The sequence below is a fragment of the Molothrus aeneus genome, chromosome 9 (genome assembly GCF_037042795.1).
Source record: "Molothrus aeneus isolate 106 chromosome 9, BPBGC_Maene_1.0, whole genome shotgun sequence".
In the NCBI taxonomy this organism is placed as follows: Eukaryota; Metazoa; Chordata; class Aves; order Passeriformes; family Icteridae; genus Molothrus; species Molothrus aeneus.
This window is the reverse complement of record NC_089654.1, coordinates 1,230,327-1,253,264: the sequence shown is the minus strand read 5'-3', so window position 1 is coordinate 1,253,264 and position 22,938 is coordinate 1,230,327. Positions and strand designations below refer to the sequence as shown.

The 22,938-nt window shown below is 52.0% G+C and overlaps 2 protein-coding genes across 4 annotated transcripts; both read right to left on the bottom strand.

Annotated features, from left to right (window-relative positions):
- Positions 1 to 972: 972 nt before the first annotated feature.
- Positions 973 to 11,412, bottom strand: DEPDC1 (DEP domain containing 1). 3 transcript variants are annotated; one of them, XM_066555546.1, is made up of 12 exons: positions 11,377 to 11,412; positions 10,550 to 10,815; positions 9,214 to 9,358; positions 8,382 to 8,500; positions 7,846 to 7,976; positions 7,338 to 7,385; positions 6,523 to 6,663; positions 5,275 to 6,057; positions 4,564 to 4,736; positions 3,741 to 3,917; positions 3,351 to 3,536; positions 973 to 1,678 (listed from the first exon to the last, which is right to left on the bottom strand). In XM_066555546.1, the coding sequence occupies exons 2-12, from the start codon at positions 10,780 to 10,782 to the stop codon at positions 1,538 to 1,540; spliced, it is 2,277 nt and encodes a 758-aa protein (XP_066411643.1). In that variant the 5' UTR covers positions 10,783 to 10,815; positions 11,377 to 11,412; the 3' UTR covers positions 973 to 1,537. The 3 variants fall into 3 exon arrangements, with proteins under 3 accessions (XP_066411643.1, XP_066411642.1, XP_066411644.1); XM_066555545.1 differs by having other exon boundaries at positions 7,338 to 7,382; positions 11,377 to 11,404; XM_066555547.1 differs by lacking the exon at positions 5,275 to 6,057 and having other exon boundaries at positions 11,377 to 11,404.
- Positions 11,413 to 12,066: 654 nt separating this feature from the next.
- On the bottom strand, positions 12,067 to 21,561 carry LOC136559980 (cystathionine gamma-lyase-like). The gene is made up of 12 exons (XM_066555554.1): positions 21,377 to 21,561; positions 19,703 to 19,784; positions 19,105 to 19,200; positions 18,111 to 18,220; positions 17,445 to 17,576; positions 16,184 to 16,241; positions 15,869 to 15,946; positions 15,126 to 15,278; positions 14,863 to 14,984; positions 14,340 to 14,392; positions 13,172 to 13,310; positions 12,067 to 12,611 (listed from the first exon to the last, which is right to left on the bottom strand). Exons 1-12 carry the CDS (start codon positions 21,536 to 21,538, stop codon positions 12,603 to 12,605), a joined length of 1,194 nt encoding a protein of 397 aa, XP_066411651.1. The 5' UTR covers positions 21,539 to 21,561; the 3' UTR covers positions 12,067 to 12,602.
- Positions 21,562 to 22,938: the final 1,377 nt, after the last annotated feature.

The following is a 22,938-nucleotide window of genomic DNA, read 5'->3' as shown; positions in this document are numbered from 1 at the left end:
TCCACTTGGACAAGGGCTCATTTCAGGCTCCTCACAGAAAAACCAGGATACTGCACTGAGATTGTGATTAAAGCCTCCCATTAACCCTTTCCACTGAAGAGAAATTATAATTATGGTTCTATTTATTCCCATTTTGCCTAAGTTCTGTCAAAACCTTAGAAGGGAACATTAAATAACCTGGATCAAGAACTGGGAGTAATGAGGGCAGGCCTTTGAAAGCCAAATCCTGGAAATGTGAGCTTCTCACCTAATAAGTTACTTAACTGGAACACTACATAAACAAAGCATTTATGCAACATAGAACAGGGTAGGAAGCAAGTTCAGGCAGGTGCTGAGTGCTGGAGGTTGGTTACAGATGTTCCAGGGGAGGAACAGCTGCCCCTGCCCTGAAAGCACAAAGTTACGCTCAGGACATTAAGGCATTGTTAATACAGGGTAAAAGGAGGCTAATTTGGGTTTCCTAATTTACAAAATCTTTCCAAAAAAGGAGAAAAATGGTATTTTTTGGGGACAGAACTGACAGGCTCAGGATCACAGATGTACCAAGGAATTCTTGGCTGGGAGGGTGGGCAGGCCCTGGCACAGGTGCCCAGAGCAGCTGTGGCTGCCCCTGGATCCCTGGCAGTGCCCAAGGCCAGGCTGGAGCAGCCTGGGACAGTGGGAGGTGTCCCTGCCATGGCAGGGGTGGCACTGGGGGGGATTTAAGGTCCCTCCCAACCTAAACCAGTCTGGGATCTCAGAGCCAGGGAGTAGATTAATTATTATTAATTATACTTTCCTAAAAGTATTCCTGCAGATTTCAGCTCCTGTGAGGGAACCTTTATCTTACCATAATTATTAAGTAAATGCCTAACTCTGGGAAAAAAAAGGCAAATTAGTATATTCTGTTCTCACTTCATGGATCATCCATCACCCCTATTTTGAGAATCACACCAACAGATCCAAAATGAGTTTTCCATGAAAATGCAGAAATACACTTCAAGTCTTTTAATATAAATAAATATCAAAAAGCTGCTGAGGGTTTTACAGGTGACATGAACAGGAGCATTTATGGAGTGAGATAATCATTTATTTATGGTGAACTGGCTCTCTCTCTCTGGTCCTGAACTCATAGAAGCTCCTTTGTTTAAAGACAAACATTTTGAGAATAGAAAAGGCACTTAGTCACAACACACACATATAAAAACTACAATAAATGGCACAAATTCCTGATAGACATTTAAAGGTTATAACAAGAGGCACATCATTAGTTTCCCATTAAAAAAAAAAAAAATTTTGGTTAACAACAGCTTTATGTGTATTTTTACATTTTCCTACTCCAATATATTGTAATAATTTGTAAACAGATAAATATTTTTCTTTTAGAAGTCATTCCAAAGTATCTGCACCAAAAAAAGGTATTTTGGCACTTTCCAGCACAGTGTCCATGTAAACATTTCCTCCTTCCGCAGCACAGCCAGCACCAAACTCCTGCAGCAATTCCTTTGGTGAATCCCTCAGACTTCCAGCAGGGAGAGGTGGCTCAGGAGTGCAGAAATCAGTACCTGAGGCTGCGGAATTTGGGTTTCCTGAGGCTCAGCATGGGCTGCTTGAGGGTGGGTTTGTTCTCCAGGAGCTGCGCTTCCGACTCCGTCCTTGGGAACCTGCTCCCGTAGATCTGGGGATATTCCTTCTGGAACTGCAGCACACACAGGCACCCAGGATGAGAAAATCCCAGAGAAAATCCCACAACAACTCCAGCTGTGCCACAGAACACTCTGTGCCTGCAGAGCTGCCTTCCAGGAATTCCCTGGATAAACTCTTTTACCCAACAGGGAGCCAAAGGTTCTCCCAGGGAAGCTTACCACGGATTCCAAGGAAATGAAAACACCTGGAATCAGAGCAGTGATTTGGACATTGTGCCTGTTTCCCTTGCAAGGCCTCAGGAAGGGATTAAAAACTGTAAGTACATCTGAACATGAGCCAAACCTTTCCACTGATGGATCCAAACCACCTTCGTCACTTCTGGTGTTGACACAATTGGGACCAAACCCTCTAGAAATGCCATGAATCTGGCTTTTCCCAAGAATTCCCAACATTTCCCATCAAGCAGAATGTGTGCAGCAGGCCCAGGGCAGTGCCCATCCCTGTGCTGGCACTGCTGAGGCACCTCCAGTACTGGGACCATTTATCAACTATAACTAGCCATTCTTCTTTAGATTCAGAAGTTTTGATGAACCAAACCAGACTCACTTTTAGAGGCCCAGAAAGTTTCCACAACACACATGAAGTCAGAGCTGCAGGAGGGGCACCAAAGCCAAGCGTGGCTGTCCTGAAAAGCTGCTTGTTCAAAGGGGAGTCACAAGACTCGCTTAGGAGATTCCAGGACAAGTACAAAACTATTCCATTGGGCAGGAAGACTTGCCAAAAGAAAGAAAAACCCTCCAGGATTAAATCCACAGGACTGCTGTGTTTTAGCCTTACTATTAGGCAAGTTGTTGGTAGGCCAGAGAAGTGCAAGATAATCTTGAGCACTGTAATTGTTACAAAACACAAAGCCAAGGCAACCAAAAGAATGTTTCAGGATTCTCAACAGAGAGAGTTTTGTCTCTTAAAGCCAAAAATTATTGCTTTTAACCCCTATTGAATTTACCCCCACCTCTGGCATGTTAATGGTGACTTGGATGGCCAGTGCAGCACAGGAATCCAGGCTGCAATTCCACAGGAATCACTGAATGGAGAGCAGGCTCTCCAGCAGAACCATTTGTCCTGGTTTTACACCATTGTTTGAACACCACTGCTGCCAGTCAAAGGCTGCATTATTATGGAGTGGTTTGGATTGGAAGGGACCTTAAATCCCACCCAGTGCCACCCCTGCCATGGCAGGGACACCTCCCACTGTCCCAGGTGCTCCAGCCCCAGTGTCCAGCCATGGATCCAGGGGCAGCCCCAGCTGCTCTGGGCACCTGTGCCAGGGCCTGCCCACCCTGCCAGGAACAATTCCCAGTTCCCAATGTCCCGTCCATCCCTGCCCTCTGGCACTGGGAGCCATTCCCTGTGTCCTGTCCCTCCATCCCCTGTCCCCAGTCCCTCTCCAGCTCTCCTGGAGCCCCTTCAGGCCCTGCCAGGGGCTCTGAGCTCTGCCTGGATCCTTCTCCTGTCCAGGTGAGCACCCCCAGGTGTCCCAGCCTGGCTCCAGAGGATGCTGCATTAAAACCCATCTTTAAAATCCCAAGCAGAGCACAGGAAGCACTCGACAGCTCTTGAGCACAAACATTTCTCAGCACATTCTGCTCCTCTCCTGCCCCAGGCTCTGGTGCCTGAGCCCTTCCCTCACAAAGGCACTGCACAAGCAAATGAAATAACCTCACCTGTTTTAACTTTTTCTTTTTCTCCTTCACAGAGAGGTTTTTATCCTTGATGATGTTCTCCAGGAGCTCTGCCACTGCAGCCTGTGAGGTGGAGACCTTTTGTTCTTCAAACTCCTGAGGAGTGATTTGTTTGCAGTAGGAATACGTTGGCAGGATGGCACAAATTTCTTCTTTTTCCTGTTTGCACTGGAAGAAAAAAGGGCTCTGCATGCACTCAACTGATTCTGTACTGTTGGAGTAAGTACCTAATAACCACCCACGCCCACTCACAAGCTGCAAAACATTATAATTAATATCCACACATTCAATATGTCCTTGGTTTATTTGCATTTTCCCAACTTCAGAAGAAGCAATTAACAAATGAATCTGCACTGCTCTCATGGCACCAACCTGAGCCTTCTTCATGTACTCGAGGTGATCCTGCACAGCAACCTGCAGGTAAGCTGGGACCTGGAAGATTTCCTGCTGATGGTCCATCAGGAAGGAGAGCAGGCGTGTGGAGAGCAGCTCATCCAGGTCTTCCTCCTCTGCACAGCGCAGGACACAGCGGGAAAATGTCTGGATCAGCTGGAAAAGTTCAGCACAGCTGCAGTGGGGAAAGCTGGGGGATTTATTTCCCTCCTCTCCACTCTACAGTGGCTCAAATCCCCCAGTACCAACTTCCAAGTATGGTCACACAAGGAGGAAAAGTCATCAGCTGAATTAAAGTAATTTCTTTGGAATTGAACAGCACTTTCAATTAAGAATACGTATTGTAAAAGGTACTAGCAGAAAAAGGCTTAACCTATAGAAAACTGAACATCTTCACAGGACTGTAGAATAAGTTCCTAGAATGGTTTGGGTTGGAGCAGGGACACCTCCCACTGTCCCAGGTGCTCCCAGCCCTGTCCAGCCTGGCCTTGGGCACTGCCAGGGATCCAGGGGCAGCCCCAGCTGCTCTGGGCACCTGTGCCAGGGCCTGCCCACCCTCTGAAAAAAGAATTTCTTCCTACTTCTAATCCAAACCTAAATCTTCAATTGGTCATCTTGAGACAAGTGAGGTGATTAAAACCTGCAGAGCCAACCCAATGCACACCAGGTTTAAACTGAAGCGAGATGGGCTTTAAGGTCCCTCCCAAACCAAACCAGCCAGGGATTCTAAACAGCAGCAGGGTGGGAAATCAGGCTGAGGAATCCTCTGCATTCCTCTAAGAAGAGTTTTTCCTGCCCTTACCAGGGACCTGGTGCCCATGGCATCGTGCAGCCGTGGCATGTCCACGTTGCCACTGATCCTGTTCATCATCCTCAGCAGCAGCTGCAGCTTCCTGCGCCTCGGCGGCGGCAGCAGCAGGCAGCAGATCTGCAGGGCCTCCACTGCAATTCTCTCCAGGTGAGGCTGCAGGAGATCTACAAGTTAACCACAAAGACAGCTGGCATTAAGATTGGAACCAGCTTCCAGCATGTTTCTACCTCAGTATCACAGATTTCTTATTTTTCAGTGTGATTATTTAAGTTCCAGAGAAATCAGCTGTAACACAGAAGAGAGAGTGTACAGGCCTTTGTTTGTGTGGTCACCTTTAACTTCCTTCATTATGGTGCAATTAGGACCACAATACAATTAAGGAATGACACTAATTATTCCCAGAAAATACAGATTTACAGAACAGAAAAAGACATGTCCAACAGGCAGGTGTGTGCAGATTCCTTGCCCCCATCACTCACCTGAGCAGAAAGGGCAATCACTGACACATCAAGCTCATACTCCAGATACTACACACAGTTAGCAGAGCTACAGCAGCTTAAACAATTTAGCCAGCAGATTTCCTTTAAAACCCCACAAATCCATGCTCTGTGCCTATCCTAGCAAGAGTGGCAGAGGTGAGGGAAGCAGGGATTAGTGAGGCCACACAACGAGGCAGTACAGCATGCTGCAGAGAGCCCTTACTTGTGCCAGCCAGCACACAAGGGAAGGGGGGGGCAGAGCCTTCTGCCAGCTCTGTGCTGCTCCTGCAGAGTCTCTTTTGGATGCTGATGGCCACAGAGGGGCTGGCTGTGCCCTGCCCCCGGGGCTGAGGCTGCACCGTGATCTCTGCACTGGGTCTGTTGATGGCACTGCAGCTCCTGGAGCTCCTCCTGCCCAGCAGGCTCAGGGCTGCCCGGGGCCCGTGGCTGCCACCCTGCAGCTCCTCAGCCCAGGGACACGGGCCAGGCCCTCTCCTGAGGCCCTGGGCTGGGCCTGAGCTACCCCAGCCCAGCTCCTCCACTGAGGTCCCTCTGTGCTCCTCCAGCAGCTCTCCACTCCTCCTGGTGGTGCTCACACCTCCTCCTTTATCACACACACTTGAAGCAGCAGCTCCAATTCTCTCCAAGGAGTAACACCTTGTCCTAAATGCTCCAGGTGGCTCTTGGGCATTCCTGGATCCTGCAAGATTCTGGCAGCTCCCTCCTATCAGGCTCCCAGCACTCCCTTGCTGGCGTGGCAGTTTGTGCTGCTGCCATTTCTTTCCGTGCTGGTTTTGGGCTCTCAGCTCCTCTGAGGAAAACCTCCTGGAAGCTTCTCCTTTCTCCTTCTTGTCAGACTCTTTGAGGAGCAGGCTTAGGAGAAGACACTCAGTGGACTTGAAAGAGTTCAAGTGAGGAGGTTTTGAAGGCTGAGGGTCACATTTCTCCTCTTGGACAGAACGTTTTCCACTGCCCAGATCAGGAATTTGGATGTAGCCACACAAAACTATCAGGAAATGAAAGAGATGTTAAAGGTGCAAGTGGTGTGAAAATGAACCAGTTCAGAGAGCTGCTAACTGGGCAGACAGACAACAAAGTCAAGATATTATTTAAGATATTAATTAAGAAGGCTTTAGTTCAGTCCCAAAGCAATTTAACAAGGCCATTGCATCCAACATGCAAGAACATGGACAGGTGACACTGCAATAGTGAGGAGCAGGCAGAACAAGCACATCTTCTGAGGTTTTTGTTATTGAATATTTAGAATGTGAGCTGAAATAGCAATTTAAATGGGAAATCATGAGGCAGAAGTGCGTTTTAATTAACACTAATACAGAATGGAGCAGTGATGATCCTCCTCAGACTGGAGCTCCCACACACATCAGGAGGCCGAGCTCTGCTTTGAATCACATTTGTCCCTCAGCTGATCTGAACTCAGAGCTGCCCTGAGTGTTTCTAAATTCATACATACCTAAGATGTTAACAAAGAGCTCATAGTATTCAAAAGTAAGCAATGGCTCAGGAAGACTGAGAAAATAATCAGCAACTGTTCTGAACACGTCCCGCTCAAAGCCACTGTAGGTGTCTTGGCTCATGTCCTTGTTCCTGGGCCCTGAAAAGGGGGGAAGAAAAGAAATTCACCCCAAAAATCCACAGTCCCACTAGAAAAGAAAATCCTGAAGATCAGCCTAAACTTATTCTTGTTTCACAAGCAAAGAATCCTATCGGCAATCCACAAAGATTGTATTTGGCACAATTTGTAAGCAAAAGCAGTGTAAGAGATTCCAGGCAGCCACTGAAGAGCTGTGCTCAGTTCTGTTCCACTCCAAGAAAATAAATAAAGAAAAATTAATTCTGTGGTCTTCATAGGTTCCTCAGCAAAATTATCACCCACCCTTAGTATGTGCCTTCATTTCCAAAGCACAGTGATCCCACTTCTCCCACAGGGAGCTCAAGCTCCTGGAGCAAAAGGAAGCTCAGCACATGGAAATAAAAGCTCATTATCTCTGGTCTCATTTGAGAGGCACTCATCTAATTAATTTAGAGTTGATTGTTTACAAAGCAAAGAAAATTGATCTCCCCAGTTTAATATGAAGTGTAGGAAATGTTTTGGTTCAGCTAAAAGCCAGAGACCAGAAAAGCAAAGTCCCTTTCACTCCTGAAAAACTGCATTAGAGGAAACCACCCACAGGTTTCTGAACTGAAACATCACAGCTGATTTCACACACACAAATATTTCCCTTTCAAAAGAGGTTTCTGGAACCTGAAAGCTCTTCAGTGACTTACAGTAGGCCAAGCACTTCATGGCTGACAGCACCCAGTGAGGGAGGTCTTCTGAAATCCAAACAGATAAAAGCATCATTCAGACATGAGCCCAAATAATTAACAACTAATAATGGCTCACACGTATTAAATAACACCTAAAGCACAAAAGATTAGATTTAAAATACTGATTTTAAATACTGCTCCACATGTAATTTTGAGAGGATAAAGGGGAATAATTTCAAGCTGAAGGTGGGCAGGGTTAGATGGGATATTGGGGAGGAGTTTTTGGCTGGGATGGGATTCCCAGAGCAGCTGGGGCTGCCCCTGGATCCCTGGCAGTGCCCAGGGCCAGGCTGGAGCAGCCTGGGATATGGGAAGGTGTCCCTGCCATGGCAGGGGTGGGATGGGATTTAAGGTCCCTGAGCTGGGCTGTGGTTGGGGAAAAAGTGGAAACAACAGCCTGTGAAACAGATGAATTATTATCTAGAAATAAAGAATTTTTAGGCAACTCTAGGGAAATAAATGTCACCTGCTTTGTCCTGCAGGATCACCACGCCATGTTTGCTGGTGTTGCTCATGTTGTACATGACGAACTCAGGGATGATCTGGGCTGGCTGCAGAACCTCCTCCAACGAGGGCAGTCCCAAAATGGTTTGCAGACTGGGGAGGAAGAGAGTAAAGATTTGCAAGGGATGAAGGAAAACAAGTTCTTTCCATATCTATTCCAAAACTCTGGCTGAGCTAAAGTGCTGTTTGAGAACTTCTCACTTCCAGGAGGACAACTGGGGACACTTTTCCCTGGGACAAACAGCAACAATCAGCAAGGAAGAGCACCTGAGGTGTTTAAAACATATTTCAGCACCTGATCAGAAATTCCTTAAATGCAGCAGCCCAAAGTTAATAAACAGATTAGAAAACCCGTGTAAACAACAGGAAAAAATGCAACTTTTCAAAAATTCAAATTCAATTTAAAACACAGCTTTAAGAATTAAAAACAAATGGTGAAAGCTTGCTTGGGCCATTTGCCACTGAAGGAGAAGGTGCTGTGTGTAATTCCTCACTCACTGTATTCGGATGATATTTCTCCATGTTTCTTGCACGTATTCCTGGCTTATTTCCCTCCTTTGCAGTGTGCCTCCCTTCTTTTCTTCTGCTACATCAGCTTTTGGTCTTGCTAAGTTTTCCTGAAAATGAGTGGTTTGGACTGTAAGATAAATGAGCTTCTTAAGGCAATTAAAAATAAGAGAAAATTTGAATTAGAAGAACAGGGTATTCTGTGGAGCATTAAATTCCACCTGAGCCAGGGGGTAACCTGCAGCCTCAGCAGTGAAATGGGAGCACACAACTAAAAAGAAATGAAAGAAACCCCTGATCAATCCAAAATCAGCAATTTAAAAGGTAAAATGCCTCAAATCCAGATATATTAATATGTGAATTATTCTCCTTCAAGACTGGGACCTGAATTCAGAATTTATGCACGCCAATCTCAGCTGAATCAAGGGCCACACATGCATTCCATCTTCTCCAAAAAGATGACCAATTAAATTATTTGTGCCTTTTAGTTGTCCCCCAAGAATAAATTAAATTTCAACTAGGCCATACCGTGCAGATCACTTCTAGGACTTCACCTTTCAACCCTCCCAATACTTTAAAATCTCTTAGCAGGGATAATTCTGCACTGAGACAAAACAAAGAAAACCCAAAACAAAGAAAAATAAAAAAGAAATAAAAATAAAAATCCCTCTCATATAAATTTATTTCTTAATATTTGCGAATTCCTTAAGTCTAAACTATTCTTTCTTAAGGGAAGATGCCACAACAGAGCAGTGTCATTAAATTTTAAAGACTGAAGACAATGCAAGCCAACTGCACTACTGTGAGGAACAGAAGTTATTACCACAGACTGCAGGAGCTCCTGTTTTTTCAAACCCCTTTTGGATGAGCTGGGCAGTTTAAAAAGTTTTCCTTTGTCTCCAGAGAAGTTTTCCAAGTTCTCCCTTGGTGGGCTTGGTAGAGGTTTGACTGGAGAGGTTGGAGGAAATCTGTAATGAACGGGAGAGATGTTAAATACATTCAGAACTGATCTGTAATCAGATAAATGACTTGACAAAACAAAACCTCTGACTCCACACCAGTGTGACTCTGTTAGATTCACTAAAAAAAGGAAAAAAAATTAAGTTTATCATATGATAAATTAGCTTTAGGCTGTTTTTCTTGATGCCAAAGTCAAGCTGAAGGTGTTGGCACAGCCTGAGCCCAGAACGTGAGAAGTGGGGGCCATTAATACCTTTAATTTCAGAGCTGCTTGGCTCTGTTTCCCACTCAGGCTTTGTGTAAAAGGCCCAAGAGAAGCAAACCCAGCAGGCAGCTCCTACAAAACACCCTGGCTTCACTCCAAAGCACTGGAGTGCAGTTTGTATTCCAGCAAAAGCCTCGGATGGACAAAAGCATGGACACACACAGGAGCGAAGCAAAACACTCAGAGGAGAAAAACTATGCTGATAATTAACTTTTTACCTAGGATGTTTAATCCAAAGCAAGCTCTTTTTGCAAATCTAAGCATTTTAAATTGTGAACAATGTGTATTTTATGATCGGCTTTTCGCAAATATTAAAATGAGTATTATATGTGTTGTGTTAGAAAGTAATGCTGTATTAATTCTCTTAAGTGCTGTGTTAAATATAGTTTTAGGTTATAACAAAATGTTAAAATAGAAACTATGCTGTGTAGGATCCTTTTTTTAAAGAGAGGACTCACAGTGAGAGAGCAGCCACAGGACACCTGAATCCTTCAGAGAAAGAGAATTTATGGCCCCATGATCAGAAGAAATGAACTTCTTCCTGCCTCGAAGGCAATGTTAGGATTTGGAGGAAGCAGCTGACACTGCCCAGCCAGAATCCTGTGTTTGAATGGAATTTATGCATCATGGATGAGGTGTATGAACATGCAACAGTTTATTACTTTTAAGGGTTAATCCTCTGTTAACGTGGGGCCTTTTTCAGGCTCGTGCTGCCCAGAAAAGGTACCCGGACTGTCTGTAACTCTTTGGTTCTATTGTCTCATATTGTCCTAATTCAAATTATCCAAATTATTATTACTCTAATTGTATTACTATTTTTATAACCATTTTATTACTATTAAACTTTTACAATTTTAAAACCACGCGATTGGCGCTTTTCACAAAATTAAAGCTCTCAACCTGCGAGACCACGGGACAACTCCAACCTCAGTACCTGTACAGGGCACCGTTGTCCTCCAGGTTTTCAGCGCCCCAGCGGCCCTTGATGTCCTCGATGACGTGGTTTTTGAGGAATTTCCGCAGGAGCTGCACCGTCTGCTGCCGGGTGACGTCGGGCCCGAAGCTGCTGTTGCTGCGGAGCACCTGGTGCAGCCAGTCCGCGGCCTCGGCGGCCGTGAAGCAGCTGCCGTGCGAGCGGAGCCGCTGCCGGTGCCGCCGCAGGGGCATCCCGGCCCGGAAGCACCGCGTCACCTCGTTCCACTGCGGGGACACCGAGCGGCACCGCCCATTGCAGCCACCGGCGGCACCCGCGGGTCGCGACACCCAACATGTCGCGACAGCAGGGCGTCAACATTACCGCGACAGAGGGCAGAGCGGGGGAGGTATCCAGGTACCCCCATTTCGCGAGGGTAGGGGGGTGCCACGGCACCCACATATCGTGGCACGGGGTGTCCCTGCGCACCCAATGTCGCGACAGCGCGCGGGGCGTCCCGGGGCGCCCCCGTGTGGAGTCCCCGCGCACTGAGAAAACGGACATGGGGCAGAAGGCGCCAGGCAGCCACGTGTCGCGACAGCGAGCAGGGGGTGTCCCTGAGCCCCGTCGCGACAGCAGGTAGGGGGTCCCAGGGCACCCACGTGTCGCGGCGGCGGGCACGGTGCACCCCCAAGCGCCCCTCTGTCGTGACAGCAGACCCGAGGGGCAGAGCCACCTCCCGTCCCGCGGCGCTCGCACGGGTGCCACGGGCGCCCCGCTCCCCCCGCAGCAGCCGCGCCCTCGGCTCCCGCCCGGCCCAGTGGTGCCCAGCCCCGCTCGGTGCTCACCAGCCTCGTGGCGCGGTACGGCCCCGGCCCCGGCCCCGGCCCCGGCCCCGGCCCCGGCCCCGGCCCGGCCATGGCGGCCCCTCAGCCGGGGAGCGCAGCGCCCCCTGCCGGCCCCGCCTCGCGCGCAACGGCCGCCGCCGCCGCCCCGCCGTTCGAATCCGCCGGCGGCCGCTGATTGGCCGAGACGGGCGCACGCGGCGCGTGACGCCACTGGGCGGGCCGGGCTGAGGGGACGCTGAGGCCGCGGGTTCGGATCCCGGCCCGAGCACCTTCGCCGGCGTTAATGAGCCAAATGTGATTAACAGTAATTACAGAAATTCATGGAGCCCAGTTCGTCACTTAACAGTCAGTAACGTGCTGGGACAGCTGGCCCCGCCTCATGTCAGAGCTGCTCCTGAGGTGTAGGGCTGGCACTGGGTGGGCTCTGAGGTCCCTTCCAAGCCAAGCCAGTCTGGGATGCTGTGGGATGAGGAGGGCTGGGTGGGAACACCTTCACTTGGGTTTAGTCAGGATTTAATCCCTCTGTGCAATGAAGGTTATTCTGGGTGTGGCCAGTACAGAATTGTCCTGCCTCAGCTCTAGCCTCCCCTCAGCTCCATTCCCCTCCTGCCTTCCCACAGGAAAATCCCAACAGCTCCAGGGTCACTCCATCCCCTGATTTTGAACACAAGGAGCACATACACAGGGGAATATAAGCAAGGAAAGGAAAAGTGTGTTTTAATTAAAATTATTCCAATCATTACCACAGCACATGATTTTTTCTTAAAAGAGACAAAGACTCCTCTTTAGAAAGTTATTGTTTACCAGGTGTTTGATTTCACTTCATTTTCAATAAAAAATCAAGAGAAGAAAAAGCTCTTAGGCAAATCTCCAATCTAATTAAAATAGATCTGAGCTCCATCAAGTTTTTGAGCTGAGCTGGTGGGTGAGAAGAGAATGAGAGCAGTGAGAGGAAGCAGCCCCTGTGCCCCAAACCCTGCAGGAGCAGGGGGAGCACTGAGCTCTGCTGGGAGAACTGGGATCACATTCCTGGGTGCCCACGGCTGCTCCCGCACAGCTCCTGGCTCCAGGGAGAGCCCAGGCTGTGCCCAGCACACCCTGCACAGCCAGGGAGAGTCCCAGGAACCCAGGCTGGAATTCCCAAAGGCAAAGCAAGAGTGGTTTGGTTTTCCGTGTCCTCGTCCACAGCCATGTCCAGTTCCAAGGTCCTTTTTGACCCTCAAGGTTTATGCAAACTGCAGGAAGGAAAGGGAGGGGTCAGTGTGCTCTGCCCCTCTATCAACCACACATTTTTATCTCCTTTTCATAAATTAGAGTCGCATTTCAGCCTTTGATTCTCCTGAACCCATGGGGAACTGTGCCTGGGACACCCCAGCTGCTCCTGAACCCATGGGGAAATGTGCCTGGGACACCCCAAACCCCAATTACTCCTGAATCCATGGGGAACTGTGCCTGGGACACCCCAAACCCCAATTGCTCCTGAATCCATGGGGAACTGTGCCTGGGACACCCCAGCTGCTCCTGAACCCATGGGGAACTGTGCCTGGGACACCCCAATTGCTCCTGAATCCATGGGGAACTGTGCCTGGGACACCCCAATTGCTCCTGAACCCATGGGGAACTGTGCCTGGGACACCCCAGCTGCTCCTGAACCCATGGGGAACTGTGCCTGAGCAGGGCTGCAAACAGGGAATCTTTCCCTCCCCAGCCCAGGGTCCATCTGGGAGGAGCTGAGGGCTCAGCCCCTGGGAAAGGCTGGGTGGGGATGATTTTTGGAGGGGAACTCCCCACTCACCGCAGCCTCCAGGGCCTGGTCCAGGTCTGCCAGCAAATCCTCCTCATCCTCCAGCCCCACCGAGAGGCGGATCAAGGTGTCGCTGATTCCCAGAGCTTCCCTTTCCTCCTCAGGCACTGAGGCGTGGGTCATGATGGCCCTGCAGGGATAAAAATGAGCCTTTTCCTAAAAATTTGGGACTTGTATTGGTAAAACCACCCAGCTGGTTCCCTGCCAGCACCCCTGAAGTGGCAGCAGGATCTGACACCTCCTCTGTGCCACCCGTGTGACCCCACAGATGCAAAGAGCTCCTGGCAGCAGTTCCTGGAAATGGTGGGAATGCTGACAAGTCAGGGAATTGCATCTCCAGCTCGTATTTGCAGGACACAAATGATTGACAAGAAGTGGATACCAAAAAATCTGGACAAAGGAGAAAATCCTACTCCTCTTCCTTCCAGAGCTGTTCTTTTATTCTGCAGAAGCTCTGTAGGCTCTGCACGTGGGGAATGTGCAACCTCCAGTACAAAATCTCCTGGTTTCATTTTTGGTTTCTCAGATCCCTTCTCAAACTGCCCCAAAGAACTCTGGGGGGTTTATTCTCTCCAGCTACAGAGGACACAGGCAAGAAGGGATTTCCCCATGTGCTGTCACTGGCACCAGTTCCTTTCAGCTGCTGGAGGGGTTCAACATTTGCTGTGAAATCAGTAAGTGAAATGATTTAACATTTAAATACAGTCATTCATTTCCATGGGCCTTTTCAAAAAGCAAGCTGGCTTTGAGTGAAATAATGCAATTCCATGAAGATGCTGTTTTGAGCAGTTTAAAAGGCCCCAGGAGGCCCTGCCAGGGACCAGAGGCAGCTGGGTGCACACAGTGACCGTGCCCCTTGTGTGAGCAGGGAGCAGGGCATTCCTCCATCCAAGCTGCTCCTCGTCCCAACACTCTGCAGCTCCTGGGATTGTCTTCATGGACACCAACTGTGCCTCAGCCCTCCAGGCAAAGTTCCTCTATCTCTGCCCTCCCACAGGATTCCCTCCCTCTGCAATCTCCCCTGGCTTTGTGCTGCACAACAGTCCCTGAGTTCAGCTAACGGCAAAACAGCAAAACAGCTTGGAGGGCTGGGAAATTGTGGGAATTTAGTGGTGCTCTGCAGCTTTGGGAGGCTCTGAGGATGGGAGGATGAACTTACGGATGCTCTGCCAGGCTCTCGAAGCCGCCCAGACTCTCAGCCAAGGCAAAGACCTAGGGCAGAAAGGGAGAAGAGATGTTACAGAAATGGGCTCAGGACACAAACACCTCCTGGGCACAGGCAGGGTGCACACCTGGTCAAACACCAGCACAGCCTGGGCCAAGGACCCAGCCAAGCATTCCCAGAGCCAGGGGCTCCCTCAGTGCCTTTCCCCCTGAGGGCACTTTGCAATATTCCAGCAGAGCTGCACCAGCCCCAGCTCCCAGCCCTGCAGGAAGCCCTTTGCCAGCAGCAGCTCCTGGGCTGAGCTGGACACGCCTCACCCTGGGAGCAAACACACAGACACTCCCAGGGGGATGAGGGGACCCTTTGTTCCCTCTCATTAACCCCATGGACAAATTATCCCTGATTTATAGTGGGATTATGGGACACACCCAAAGGATTGGCAAGAAAAGCCACCCCACCCTCCCCTCAGCAGGGCAGATTCAGCTCCCTAAGAATGATTTTATTGCCTTTATTTTACCTTCAAGTTCTTGAGGAAGGCAGAGGCATTTTCTTTTTTCCCTTTGATGTAGAAGGTGACCATCCCAGAACAGCCTGTGCACTGCTTCTTCACCACCTCATACTCAGGGTGGGAAGGCAGCCCTGGAATGGAGAGAGTTGGGAGAATTCCCAGAGAATTCCAGTGCAGAGCTGGGGCAGCTCAGCCTCACCCAGCCGCAGCCACGGGGCACCACAGCTCCCAAATCCCTGCCCTGGGATGCTCCCCAGTCCCTGCCCACGCACCTGGGTAAAGGACCTCCTCCACCCTGGGATGGCGTTCCAGGAACTGCGCCACAGCCAGGCCGTTGTGGAAGTGCAGCTTCATCCGGATGTGCAGAGTCTTGAGCCCCCGGTTGCAGAGGAAGCAGTCAAAGGGGGAGGGAACAGCTCCCAGGGCTGTGGGAATGGGAGCAGAATCCCACAGAATCCCACAGCAACACTGGTGTTCTGCATTCAGCAAAGCCAAACACAGCCTCACCTCCAGCATTCCCCACCTTGGCACAAGTGGGAAGACACTCAAGGCAATCTCTGATCCTCGTCTCCCACACTGGGCAGCCAGTTAATGAGCCCAATTAACAGGCTCAGGCCTCAAGGATTACATTTATTGGGCACAGTGCACCCTCAGTGCAGAGGGCACAGCCCTGGACAGGAATTTATTCCTGGCAATGAAGAGGCTGGAAAATTGCTGGAATGATCCGAGGTAAGAAAATTCTGCATTGGGCACACCCTGAAGGGTGAGGGAGTTTCAAAGCCCCCCAGCTGCAGGTGGCACCTCAGGGGTTTCAGGATGGGCCCCAGTGCTCTCCTGAAGTGCTCAGGAAGTGGAGATCAATGGCTCTCATTTTATGGACTATTTTATTGAGCTTTCCCAGCTCTGTTAATTTACATTCCAGGCAGATTTCCCACTTGTGTGCATGCCCACCCTCCCCAGCAGGAGCTCTGGATGTGAACAGGATTCCTGTCAGGAATCCCCTGTCTGGACTTACAATTCTGCAGGAATTTCAGCCTCTCATAGAGATCATCCCTGTTGACAGAGACCAGGCCCATGAGGACATCACTGTGCCCTGCAAATGACAGGGGACAAGAATGGGATCAGCCACTCCAGGGTCCTGCCACAAGCGCCAAGTGTAAATAAAACCCCTGGGACACCTCCCACCACCCCAGGCTGCTCCAACCCCAGTGTCCAACCTGGCCTTGGGCACTGCCAGGGATCCAGGGGCCTCCCCACCCTCCCAGACAGGAATTCCTTCCCAATCTCCCTCCATCCCTGCCCTAAGGATGTCCTGAACTCTCACACTCACCATTCATGTATTTGGTTGCAGAAGTCATACAAATATCAGCCCCCAGGGACAAGGGACGCTGAAAGGAAAGGAAAATGACATCATAATTCAAGTTTGGGTTCATTCCCAGCCATTCCAAAGGGCTCTGAGCTCACACAGGATAAACAAGGGGAGAAACAAACACAAAAACCTGAGGATGACAATAGAACATGTGCTAAAGGCAGCAATACAGGCAGGCACTCTGAATTCAAGGGAAGCACAAGAAAATGGGATTTAAAAGCACTGCTCCAACTCCCACAGGCTCCAGGGAGAGAAGAGATTGAGCACATCCAACACACAGTGCACAGCTGGGAAAAAATAGTTCTGCAGCTCAGCTGAGGCAGGGACACACCATGGCATGGACCCCAGAAAGGGCATTTCCATGGGAAATGAAGGACTCCAGCTGCAGAGCAAAAGAATTGCTGTGCTTTCCAGCTCTTGAGATCCTGCCCTGGAGGAACTGAGAACATCAGCAAAGGAGGCTCCTTTGGCAGCTCTCTCTCCCCTCAGCTCCCAGCTCTGTGCCCAGGAGCCTCCTGAGGTGAGACAAACCAGCACGTGGATGGGCAAGAGGTGCTGAGCAGTGCCAGATTTTTAATCAATCACTAATTAAGGCACTTTGCACATGGTATCAACACATTCTAAAGAGTGAGGGGCATCACTGTTAAAACTTAACAAAGCAGGCAGATGCAAAAACTGCTGCTGTCACATTAAACACAGACTGCCACCCAGGGAATGTGGAGATGCCCAGCCAGAACCATCATGGAAAAGGCCTTATACACTCAGTACTGATGGACAGATCACTGTGAAATTCTCCTTTTCTTAGCCCAGTGTGGTACCTCACCTACTGCTCCCACCAATTAATCATTAGCACTGGCTTTCCCTCCACACTGGGCTGCTCCAGACACATTAGCCAGCACCCTGTGCTCTTCCACACAGCCCTTTCTGGAGGAAATTGGAAATTCTGAAGTGAACAACACATTGCAGGGCAAAACCCCAAGCCTCTGGCATGTCCCAGACCAACTGCAGAGCTGCTTGAGCTAAGCATTAACACTTTCTGCAGAGTTCTGTTAATTCAGCAAGATCACAGTACCCTGAACAAAAGCAGGCATTTTGCACTTTGCAAAAAGGGTGACTTTAAACCTACAACACCAGGGCTTAGCTTGGTCTCCTGGGAAATAGATCTGATACAATCCCTTTCCCATCCCTTTCCCAATCCACCTGCCCTGGGCAGGTGACACACCTGGAAGTAGGCAGACATGAAGCTGTTGTCCACGGCCAGCAGCACCCCCGGGTGCCTGTGCACGATATCTGCGCAGGCTTTGATGTCGATCACCTTCAGCGTGGGGTTCGTGGGGGTCTCGAGCCAAACCAGCTGCACAAACCCAACAAAACCCCAGGTCAGAGGGTTCCCAGTGCTGGGCTGAGTCCCAGGGGCTCTGGGTGCTCAGTGCTGGCAGCTCCCCGTGGGTTTGTGCACTGGGGACGGGCAGTGGCCCTGCCAGAGCCGGGGGAGGCTCCGGCGGCTTCCTCCAAGCTCAGGGAGCTTTCCCTGCAGCTGGGCCTGTGCCATCCCAGGGCATCCCAGCTGGAGAAGGCCTCACCCAGGCAGGCCAGAGCCTTTCCCAGCACAGTTCCCTTCCCCTGGAGCAGGGGATCCCCAGCAGTGCCACGGAGCCCCCCCGGCTCCGCGTTCCCTCTGCTCTTGCTCACCTTTGTGCTGTTCCCTCCTCTCTCTCCAGGGCTCTCTGCCCTTCTGGGGATGCTTTCCATGAGGGAGCACAGGGGGACAGGGTGGATCCAGCTGTGCCCCAAGCTGCCCCCCTCAGCTCAACACACCCCCAACCCCAACAGGAGCAAGGGTAAAACAATTTAACGTCCCTTCAAAATCCATTTCCCTCTCCCCTACCTTGGTCTCTGGTGTAATTGCAGTTTCCAGGCATTTTGGCTTTGTGCAGTCAACAAAAATTACTTTCAAATTATTTTCTGAGGCTACTTTCTGGAAGTATCTGTTTGTGCCTTAAAAAACCCAAAAATCACAAAATGAAACAACTTCCTTAACTTTCATTGCTTGCTCTCCAGCCTCCTGCATCATGCAGGGACAGGCAGGAGGGCACAGCTTTATGCTGCACACCATCAATGGCACATTTATACTTTCTTTATTTACAAAGTTTAAAGATTGTTGCAGATTGAGTGATCATGAAACAGTAACAATTTGAATATGAGATCAGAGTGATTTGGGAAGTACTTGAAATCAATGTGGGGTTTATGATCAGGAAATTAAACAGAGAAGAATCAAGGGGAACACTCCAGCTACTGTTTCCCATCACTCCAATAAAAATGATTCCTTCCTGTCTTTGAAGCCTTTCCCTGGGAAGATTAAAAGAATCCAACAGGTGATCAATGGATGTGCAGCACTCACTACCAGGAAACACGGCCTGGATTAAAAATTCATTGATTGGGACCTTTTGCCAAGCTGATCCCCAGGGACTCAGTTTTCCATCTGAGCAGGAAGGGATGGAACATGGAGGTGGATTCTGTGAGCTGAAGGGAACATCTGAGCCATGTTTGGGTGGTTCTTTGGTGAGAAACCCTTTCTTTCTAGCAAACCAAACCAGAGGAGGAGCAATGAAATTCAGCCCTGCAGAAACCAGCCCAGGCTGAGGCTTCAAGGAGCAGGGGAAAGTTCCCAGGACCTGGAGTGAGCTCACCCTGCTCAGAGAAGGACTCTGGCAGAGCTGGGTGCACTCTGCCACTGGGGAGTTGTGAGGAAGGGGGGATTGATAAAAACAGGCTTCAAAGAACAGTGAGGTCCTACAGGGGAAATTCAGAGTTCCTGAGAGCCACAGACAGGTTTGGTCCCCTGCACAAAGAAGGCTGAAGCCACAGGGTGCTGTACTCACCTCCATAGACATCATCCATGCAGATAACTGAGTCCCCTGTCTTCAGCAGGTGACAGATGTTCAAAAGAGCTGCTAAGCCAGAGGAATAAGCCAAGCCTGGAGGAGAAAGGATCATCAGTGTTTGATGTGACACAACAAGTCATACTTGCCTTGGCCTTCCTCCCTTGGCCTCTGAAAAGAACCTGTTCTGTCACTGCCTCACTGGGAACGTGGAGCCAGAGAAAGCAGGGGATGGATGTGGACAGCACGGAACCAGCACGGACACTGGCACAGACTGGGACACACTGGGAATGGACTGGGGCCAGGGGCTGCCTGCTCCCACTGCTCCAGTGCTGCTGCACAAGGATGGATCCAGCTCAGCCCAGGCATCAGCCACAGTGAGGAGGCAGGAGACAATCCCAGGGATGGAGCTGGACTTTGCTGAACCAGAAGTGTTGGGCTCTTCCCCACCTTGGAGCAGCTCCTGCCCACAGCCAACAGCCAGAGCCGTGGTGATGGAATCATGGAAAGGTTTGGGATGGAGGGAGCCCAAAGCCCACCCAGTGCCACCCCCTGTCCCAGGCTGCTCCAAGCCCTGTCCAACCCATGAGGTGCTCACTGTATTTGGCTCCATCGAGGGCGGCCACAGCCTTTTCCAGGCACTCCCGAGTGGGGTTCCCAGATCGGATGTAGTCATAACCCTGGTGTGGGAATAAGAAACAAACATCAGAGAGGGCGCTGGGAAAGTCTGGGATAAAAGCAGTTCTAGGTTCCTTAAAGAGCCCTGGCTGAGGGCATCCAGCTCCACCCAGAACAGCAGGAGGCTGTCCTGGCACAACACCCAGCTGGGCACCCCTGCCAGAGAAAGGGCCTGGGGTGCAATGGGGCAAGGAGCCACATTCTCCTGCTTCTCCCCAGACATCCATCTGTGGCCGCTGTGGGAGAAAGGGCTTGGGCTGCACAGTCCAACCACCCTCAGAATGCCAGGCTGGAAGCTCAGGCTGGAAGGGACCATGAGGGTGCCCTGCTCCTACTCCCTGCTCAGCAGGGCCATCCCAGAGCACAGGGCACGGGATCGTGTCCAGACAGCTCTGGGTATCTCCAGCGAGGGAGACTCCTCAGCCTCTCAGGAGGGAATTCTCAGGAAAAACGTGTGTCCACCTCCATCACACCCACAGGGCACTGGACAACTCCCCTCATCAGTTCTTGACAACCCACACGTTTCCTATTGCCAGAGCTTTTATGCAAATTCTGGGGAAATTCAATGAGGAAAATACGACTCATGCATGCACAGATGCAGTTGTTACCAAGAGAGCCTGCTGAGCACCCTGGGATTTGCCTGCTTTTAGGATTTCTCTTTAATGTCAACTTCCTCATAGTCAGGAATCCTGCAGATCGCTCTGGTAGAGCTCCCGGCAAGAGCATGGATCCTGTCATCAGGATGTGGATACAGCAGCGTGACTCCTCCTGAGGGCCTCCTCAGCACAGCTGGGATTCTGTGTGGAATGAGGAATCACAAGGCAAATTCCTCCTGCGCGACCAGCACAACGCGAGTTTGGAGCAGGTGTTGATTTAGGAGTGGCAGCTTTGTGCCACGTCCCGTCAAACCTTTCCAGCACTTTCTACAGGGCATCCACAAAATCCTTAGGAAATATTCCCTCGGTTTGGAAGGAAGACCGAAGGAGGACACAAAGTGTGTGCAGTGGATCAGGGATTCTGCCCTGGCCCTGGGGCGGGTGCAGGGCCGGGAGAGCCGCCCATGTTTCCGGCTCCGGGCAGCCCCTGCAGCAGCGCTCCTGCGAGCCCGGGGGCACTGGGTGCTCCCTGCTCCCCTTCCCTCGCCTTTCACACGGGAATCATCCCAACCCCATCCCAATCTCATCCCGACCGCTCCCTATCGCCGCCCGCAGCGGGAACAGCGAGCCCCAGGCTGGCTCAGGCTGGAAGGGACCGCAGCGGCTCCTCCGGTCCCACCGCCGCTCAGCCGGGCCATCCCGGAGCACAGGCACGGGACCGCGGGCAGGCGGCTCTGCAATGGCCCCGTGAGGAGACTCCACCGCCGCCCCGGGCGAGAGCCCCGCTCCCGGCCCAGCGAGATGCTCGCGTTTGCCCAGGAGCTGCCACGTGGGGAAAGATCCGCGCCGGGAGCTCCCTGCCCTGCCCAGGACCTGCCGCCTCCCGTTCCCCGGCCGGGACACGCCGGATGCTTGCGGCCTCCCGGGTGTGCCCAAGCCCGGAAGGGGGCTCGGTGTCCCTGTGGGTGACTCAGCGCCCCGGTGGCGGCCGCACTCACCGCGTGCTCGCCGGGCGCCCGCTGCTTGAAGGTGGTGGAGAGCGAGATGGGCGGCACCACGGCCCCGGAGCGCCACTGCTCGGGCTCCTGGCCGGCATGGATGGCATCGGTGGCGAAGTGCTTGAAGGGCGGCAGGAACCCCTGCATCCCCTTGCCTGCCATGGCCGCGTCTCTGTGGAACCGGACCTCAGCGCTCCGGGGGCTCGCCGGGGCGGAGCCTCCTCATTGGCTGCGGAGCCGGCGGGGCGGGGCCCCCGCGCCCTCCCATTGGCTGCCGGCGGGGCGGCACAGGCAGCGCCCGCCCGCTGGGGGGCGCCGCGCGCTGCGCGCTGAGGGGCCGCTCCCGGGAGCCTTCCCGGGATCCAGGGGCGCCTTTCCCGGGAGGAACCGGGAGTAATCCGGCAGCACGGGAATGACCCACAGGGGAGCAGCGTGCTGACTGCCCGGCAGCGCTGCCTGCAGTACCTCAGCACTGGGAATAACCCCAGCGCGGCACGGGCCGGGGCGACCTGCTGGAGCAGCTCTGGGGGAAGGATCTGGGGGTGCTGAGGGACAACGAGCTGTGCCTGGCCAGCCGTGCCCAGTGGGATCCTGAGGGACAACGAGCTGTGCCCGGCCAGCGGTGTCCAGTGAGATCCTGAGGGACAACGAGCTGTGCCTGGCCAGCGGTGTCCAGAGGGATCCTGAGGGACAACAAGCTGTGCCTGGCCAGCGGTGTCCAGTGAGATCCTGAGGGACAACGAGCTGTGCCTGGCCAGCTGTGCCCAGTGGGATCCTGAGGGACAACGAGCTGTGCCCGGCCAGCGGTGTCCAGTGAGATCCTGAGGGACAACGAGCTGTGCCCGGCCAGCGGTGTCCAGTGGGATCCTGAGGGACAACGAGCTGTGCCTGGCCAGCGGTGTCCAGTGAGATCCTGAGGGACAACGAGCTGTGCCTGGCCAGCGGTGTCCACTTGGGTCCTGAGGGACAACGAGCTGTCCCCGGCCAGCGGTGTCCAGTGGGATCCTGAGGGACAACGAGCTGTCCCCGGCCAGCGGTGTCCAGTGGGATCCTGAGGGACAACGAGCTGTGCCTGGCCAGCGGTGTCCAGAGGGATTCTGAGGGACAACGAGCTTTGCCCGGCCAGCAGTGCCCAGTGGGATCCTGGGGTGCCACAGCAGAGCATTCCCAGCAGGGTGATCCTGCCCTTCTGCTCAGCCCTGGAGGCTGAGCAAGGGTCTGGAGCATCTCAGGGCCCAGGAAAGGCTGAGGGAGCTGGGGCTGCTCAGCCTGGAGAGGAGCCCCAGCTGAGAGGGGCCTCAGCCCTGGGTGTCCCTGGGTGTCCCTGAGTGTCCCTGGGTGTCTCCTGGGTGTCCCTGAGTGTCCCCTGAGTGTCCCCTGTGTGTCCCTGTCTGTCCCTGTGTGCCCCTGGGTGCAGGGAGGTCAGAGCAGGCCCAGGCTCTGCTCCAGACCCAGCAATGGCAGCAGAGCCACGGGCAGGGACTGAGCCCAGCAATTGTCCCAGCACAGGAGGCAGAGCTTCTGCTCCAGCCCTGAGCAGATTGTGCACAGAGGCTGCGGAC

Excerpts from the sequence above, each read along its gene's own strand:
- DEPDC1 (XM_066555546.1), bottom strand. The coding sequence starts at position 10,782 with ATGCCCCTGCGGCGGCACCGGCAGCGGCTCCGCTCGCACGGCAGCTGC. Across the intron at positions 8,501-9,213 it reads AGGAGCTCCTGCAGTCTGTG|GAAAACTTAGCAAGACCAAA; the intron begins GTAATAACTTCT and ends ACTCATTTTCAG. Across the intron at positions 4,737-5,274 it reads TTGTGTGCTGGCTGGCACAA|ATCTCCTGCAGCCTCACCTG; the intron begins GTAAGGGCTCTC and ends GTTAACTTGTAG.
- LOC136559980 (XM_066555554.1), bottom strand. The coding sequence starts at position 21,538 with ATGGCAGGCAAGGGGATGCAGGGGTTCCTGCCGCCCTTCAAGCACTTC. Across the intron at positions 19,785-21,376 it reads GGGCGCCCGGCGAGCACGCG|GGTTATGACTACATCCGATC; the intron begins GTGAGTGCGGCC and ends TTCCCACACCAG. Across the intron at positions 18,221-19,104 it reads CATGGATGATGTCTATGGAG|GCACAAACAGATACTTCCAG; the intron begins GTGAGTACAGCA and ends GGGTTTTTTAAG.